This window comes from Humulus lupulus, chromosome X (genome assembly GCF_963169125.1).
Source record: "Humulus lupulus chromosome X, drHumLupu1.1, whole genome shotgun sequence".
Taxonomy (NCBI): domain Eukaryota; kingdom Viridiplantae; phylum Streptophyta; class Magnoliopsida; order Rosales; family Cannabaceae; genus Humulus; species Humulus lupulus.
The window spans coordinates 88,686,977-88,693,723 of NC_084802.1; the positions used below are offsets into that span (position 1 = coordinate 88,686,977).

Here is a 6,747-nt window from a genome sequence, read left to right on the forward strand (position 1 = left end):
TGTTGTTTAATTTCATAAAAACTTCAGATCATTTGTTGTTTAACTTCAGTAGCTGCACTACACTTTTTATAACATTATGTAAATCTATAAACTTCATTTCATATTTATAATATATGAAATATGATGATTATTAAAATATTCTAATGTCTTAAGCTATCAATATATATATACATGATATTTTTATGATGTAAATATAAGAATGGTATATCAAATGATATACTAGCTAATATGAAAATATGTATACTGATTTTCTTTTATTGCTATAGGTTTTTGAAGAACCCAAGGAGCTTGGAAAAAGGACAATAAAACCTGGAATTGCTCAGAAGTCACCATACACTACGAAGTTTGGGTCAGCTGAAGGAGAGAGTACACGTATAAAGAGAGCAAAGCCAGACACTCCCACAACACCAAAACACTCTCAACCTTCTTTTGATTTAGGGATATCACCTTTGGAAGCTCCATTGCTTGTCTCCCCACTTCAAGCAGTCCAACAACTTGAAGAAATCTCACCATTTCAGCAAGTTCCATTGCTTGTCTACCCACTTCAAGCAATTCCACCACTAAAACAAGCCTCACCATTTCAGCAAGCCTCAACTTTAGAAGATGAAGAAAACATAATAAATCACCCATTTACAGATGAGATCGACAAACCACCAGCACTAACATTATGTAAGGATTTTGCAAAGTGGCTGAAAGAAGGTTTCGATGAACGAAAAGGGTAAAATTATTCACTATTTTAATTTAAGAAATATTAAAAATTTAATTACATATAATGATCATTTTATCTGTTCTTTTATAGGACATATGTAGAAAAGGAAGCGATTGATCCACCATTTAACTTTGTGAAAGATGTTGTGAAGCACAAAATGTGGTTCTATGATATATGGTCGCCGATAAAATGTATTAGTGATTATGTAAGTTTCTTTTCTTCTGTGTTTTGCCTCATATAATGTATATTTTTATTTGCAAAACTTATCCTTTGGACTGGAGTATTTGTTATTGCTGCTGCATTAGTTTATTTATTTTATTTGCTGGTATATGCATTTTGAAAGATAGTATATTTTACTTGTGCTCTTTTTTGTTTTCTGGTATATGTACTTTGAATAATGGTATATTTGTCTTGCTCTTTTGTATTTTTTGGTATATGTATTTTCAATAATGATATATTTATCTTATTCTCTTTTTTTATTTTCTAGTATATGAATTTTGAAGGATGGTATATTTTTCTTGTGCTATTTTTATTTTCTGGTATATGCATTTTGAATAATGGTATATATATTTTGAATAATGGTATATGTATTTTCTAGTATATGAATTTTGAAGGATGGTATATTTGTCTTGTGATCTTTTTATTTGCTGGTATATGCATTTTGAAAGATAGTATATTTTACTTGTGCTCTTTTTTGTTTTCTGGTATATGTACTTTGAATAATGGTATATTTGTCTTGCTCTTTTGTATTTTTTGGTATATGTATTTTCAATAATGATATATTTATCTTATTCTCTTTTTTTATTTTCTAGTATATGAATTTTGAAGGATGGTATATTTTTCTTGTGCTATTTTTATTTTCTGGTATATGCATTTTGAATAATGGTATATATATTTTGAATAATGGTATATGTATTTTCTAGTATATGAATTTTGGAGGATGGTATATTTGTCTTGTGATCTTTTTATTTGCTGGTATATGCATTTTGAAAGATAGTATATTTTACTTGTGCTCTTTTTTATTTATGTCTTTTGATGAATGATATATTTGTCTTGCTCATTTTTATTTTCTTGTATATGTTTTTTGAAGAATGGTATATTTGTCATGTTTTCTTCCATGCTTCTATGTTAATAGATGCATTTAATAATATTAACTTATTGTTCTTTCAGCATATGGATGTTGTATTCTATTATTTGCGTAAAAAATTTAGACATAATAACACAAGGTGCACAACAATGGATGCCATATGTGATCGCTACATCAACAAAGCTTGGGAGACATATATCAACAATCCAAGCGAACAGTTCTCTTGGGAAAAAAAGCCTTATGCTTACCTACTGAATTGTGCAAATGGGAAGAAAATGAGAATTCCTACACCATGGATTAATGTGGACTTTATCTACAGCCCTGTTTACATACGCGATATGTACCATTGAGTGCTTGTTGAAATCGTCTTGAAGAGCAAAAAGATTAAAATATATGATAGCATGGCTGGGAAAGGGCACAAGAAGAATGTCATGACAGCTGTAACTGCATACTCAATGATGATACCCATGCTTCTACAATCTATAAATTTTTACAAGGAAAGGAAAAATATTGAAGAAGGAGATTTTGATATGGAATTTGTGGAAGACTTGGAAGTTCAACAAAATGGGTAAGTTTAAATATTTTTTTGCAAACTTTGAATAAAAATGAATCTTATTGGATGTATGCCAAACTTTTTAGTATATATCTTTACATTTTAGCTTTGTTAAAATGATGGGGATGTTTGTCTCTAGTACAAAAGCTCTAGTATATCACTTTTGTTTGTTGTATATATGCTTTGTCATCTGTTATATCTTGTTTTTTTAGAAAAAAATATGACTTTTTTTGTGTCTTTTGTCTAATGCAGATTTGATTGTGGAATGTTTGTCATCAAGAGAGCTGAAGCTTTGATGTCGAACAATAGTTTAAAAGATATCACAAACCAAAAAATGCGATTCTTTCGTGAAAAGTTAGCTGTGGAGCTTTATGCTTGGGGAAAGGAAAAACAGAGGAGAAATACTGATAGCGATACAGAAATGGTTTTGTAAACTTACCACATACGAACAACTTTTTTTTTTAATATTTCTGTACAAAAAGTTGGATATTCATATGTAATTAAAAGATATCTTAGTTAAAAGATGTTATTCAATTATACTAATATACTGGTGTTCACTATAGATATATCATTTTTAATAAACTCGTATAACACAACAAATATAGACAAACCACAGATATACTAAAGTTGTAAACTTATATACCATTAGACAAACCAAAGATATACCAAAGTTGTAAACTTATATACTATAATATATGCAAAGACAAGCTATTGATAATTATGATATACTGTCATATAAATTATAGATATGCTATACTATTAAACATGTATGCCAAAAGCTTTTACTTTTTACTTTTTATCATATGGTATAACATAAAACAAATAATAAATAAAACATGGTATAAATAATAGATATAAATGTATTTTTTTATTTTTAACAAAATTAATTAATATGGATACTTGAATATGGTATACTACAAGTCAAATAACATATATACAATGCAAATAAAACCATAGTTAAAAAAAATGTTTCTCCATAACATAAAGAAATTACCATTCATGAGTTCTAATATACCATAGAAAAAAATATTCTTATAATCATTTAAAAACTATATACCAATGAAATTATTTAACTTATATTTGACATAAGCTAATTTTTTTAATTTACGAGAAGCAATAGAAACAATGATATACCGTTATACAAAAAACATATATACCATACCTTTAAACTTATATACCCCAAATATATATACCATATTTTTATTTTTATAGCTAAATAAAATTAACCTCAACTAATATACCAGTTTTCAAAACAAATATACTATAGTATTAAACTCATATACCACAATATATATATATATATACAAAGTGATATACTTTAAGAAATAAATAATAGTGTTATTATTATTGGAAGTTGCCAGAAACAAGTTTTCTTTCTGAACTTTTATTTTAACATAATGTAATTTTAATTCTAATATACAATAAAACAAACAATTAATAAGTAATAGAGGCAGTGATATACCATTATAAAAATATCAGAAATACTACACTTTTAAACTTATATACCACAAATAAATATACCATTTTTTTTCATTCTATATAACATAGCTAATTAAAATTAGCCTAAATTAATATACTGGTGTTCACTATAGATATACTATTTTAATAAACTCCTATACCACAACATACATATATATAGAGGTATTGTAAGAAAACAATAACAGTGGTATACTGTAAAGCAAACAATAGATATACTGATCTTGTAAACTTATGTGCCATACCAGATTTTTTTCTATTGCAAGTTATACATACAAAATACATATACCGTAATACAAATAGGAGATAGACCATGCTAATGAAATTATGTACAAAAAAAAAAAAATCTCTTCAGATATTTCTATATCTGATATACTGTAACACAAATAACATATATACCATTATGATAAACTTATATACCATAATTTTTTTTTATATGTAATCAAAAGCAACAGGTGTTGTGATATACTACAATAAATAATAATATATGTACCCTATTTTTTTTTTAATAAACCATAAGCAATAGCCACTGTCATATACAATAGTTCAAAAAACAAATATACTTTTAAACTTATATAACATTTTAAATTTGATTACAGAAGATACCATAATGTATTTGAAACATCAAATCTAATTGAGATATAACACTTTCAAAGATAAATGTCATCAATTAATTGAACACACTCATATTTCTAACATGACCTATAACCAATTGAATATACCCAAATTATTAGTGGAAAACATCCTGATGTTCCAAATCCAACAAATAGTAAACTAAAAGTGGTAAAACTAAAGTGAATGTTTATTGAGGATGAACACAAGATTTCAGCCTCTTCATAGATTTCATCTTCACATGAATAGCATTTCTACATCTTTTACGATTGTGTCCATTTTCATTGCACCTACCACACTTGATTTGCCTCCTTTTTTCACCAGCCGAAGGAATCCTCTTCTTTTTTGGTCTACCAGCTCTTCTCCTTACAATGGGTGGCAGTACAACATGATCTTTGACAATATCAGGAATATCCCAAAACTTTTGACTTCCCACTGGATGGATTATTCCATTATATGTGCTCACAAAAGCATCCTTCATGTAAAAGTCAGAGACATAAGTATAATGGCACAAGTTTGCTTTTCTTATGGCAGCACATGCATGCGAGCAAGGGATTTCATCTAAGTCCCACTTGCGACAAGTGCAACTGCGCTTTAGAATTTCAACAACAAATTCTAAGTTACCATCAACAACTTGGTAAATTTGATGACCAACAGAGTATACCTGAGTATGAAAAACATTAATCAATATTGAAACATGTGCACTAAAGGTACTATATATATACTGTCATTGGTAAAAAAAAATGTACACATAGGTAAATAAAAAAAATAGCTAAAGTTGACTTACATCCATAGTTCTACCTAGACGATTTTGCTCAACAAGCTGGTCTTCTGCCCATTTTGACAACCTTGTAAATGTGCTTGCTGCTTCCAAACGACGTGTATCAAACCAATTTTGAACCTTTTGCCTTAAATTTTCCAATAAAGCTACAACTGATAGTTAAGAAACAACATTAGATCAATATGTAAAAACAATATATATATATTACATACATATACATGCTACTGGAAATCATATACCATAAACTTTATAATTTTTTTTTTCTAGTTTAACAAATAAAATAAGCAATACTTTTTGCTGCATCTTGTATATTTCTCAATATGCCAGTTACAAAATACAATATACCATAATAGAAAATGAATATACCAAACAATAGATAACAAGAAAACCAGAAAAAAAAATCTGAATCAAACATATACCAGGAAAGTCTCTAGCTTCTTTCCAAACAGAATTTAAGCTTTCAGATATATTTGAGGTCATAATGGTGTATCTTCTTCTAGTAGAATATGATCTAGCCCATTTCTCATATCCAACTTGAAGAAGATATTCACGAATTCTTGGTTTGATTGACTCCATTTGGCGCATATAAAACTCAAAGTCAATCTTTAAATAAGCTCTTGAACAATTCTCAAATAGCACATCATGGCCCTTGAACTTCAATGCAGATTTTAGGTTGTTCAACAAATGATAGGTGCATAGGACATGTTCTGCATCTGGATACACAGTAGATATTGCATTCTCAATACTCCTGTGTCTGTCTGAAACAATAACCAAATTATCTCGAGTTCCTAATGCACCTCTTAATCTTTGGAAAAACCAAATCCAAGAAGAATCATTCTCAGAATCTCCGATGCCAAAACCTATTGGGAATATATGATTATTGGCATCCATGGCACATGCCATGAACAATGTTCCTGCAAATTTAGCTATTAAAAATGTTCCGTCAACTGATATGACTGGCCTACAATACTTCCATCCTTCAAGGGAAGCTCCAAATGCCATGAACATATACAAGAATCTGCCTTCATCATCAGTTTGATAATCAACCACTGAGCCTACAAATGGAAATGATTGTACAAATCATAAACACAATTTATATAAAAAGATGGCTTGTTTTTCCCACTCAGTACAGGAAACACATATACTATAGTTGAAAAAATATATATACTGATGACAAAAACTGATATACTAAACATGATAAACAATAAATAACAAAAAAACTACATAGAAATATGTGTTATTTATTGAAATATGTGCAAAGTACATCATAAACATATTTTATTAAAGAAAAATATATAGATATATCAATAAAAAAAACTACACCATAAAGACATACACAAAAACAAAACAAAAAATTACAAACCAAACAATCACATACCAGGATTAGAAGACTTTAAAGCATGGAGATATGATGGCAATAGAGCATATGACTCATCAGCAGATCCTTGTAATGCCTCCAATGCTTTTCCTTTGCCATACGAGCTTTGAAGTAACTAATATGGACCCCATAATCTCTCAACATACGAGCT

The 6,747-nt window shown here is 28.5% G+C and overlaps 1 protein-coding gene across 1 annotated transcript; it reads right to left on the reverse strand.

Annotated features, from left to right (window-relative positions):
* Window positions 1-4,627: 4,627 nt before the first annotated feature.
* On the reverse strand, window positions 4,628-6,345 carry LOC133806036 (uncharacterized). The gene is made up of 3 exons (XM_062244172.1): window positions 5,638-6,345; window positions 5,225-5,370; window positions 4,628-5,101 (listed from the first exon to the last, which is right to left on the reverse strand). Exons 1-3 carry the CDS (start codon window positions 6,224-6,226, stop codon window positions 4,628-4,630), a joined length of 1,209 nt encoding a protein of 402 aa, XP_062100156.1. The 5' UTR covers window positions 6,227-6,345.
* Window positions 6,346-6,747: the final 402 nt, after the last annotated feature.

Bases quoted from the DNA above. Each gene is read 5' to 3' on its own strand.
- LOC133806036 (XM_062244172.1), bottom strand. From the start codon at position 6,226: ATGTTCATGGCATTTGGAGCTTCCCTTGAAGGATGGAAGTATTGTAGG. The intron at 5,371-5,637 runs GTATATGTTTGA...CTTAACTATCAG, and splicing joins AGAAGCTAGAGACTTTCCTG to TTGTAGCTTTATTGGAAAAT. The intron at 5,102-5,224 runs GTAAGTCAACTT...TTTCATACTCAG, and splicing joins GTCTAGGTAGAACTATGGAT to GTATACTCTGTTGGTCATCA.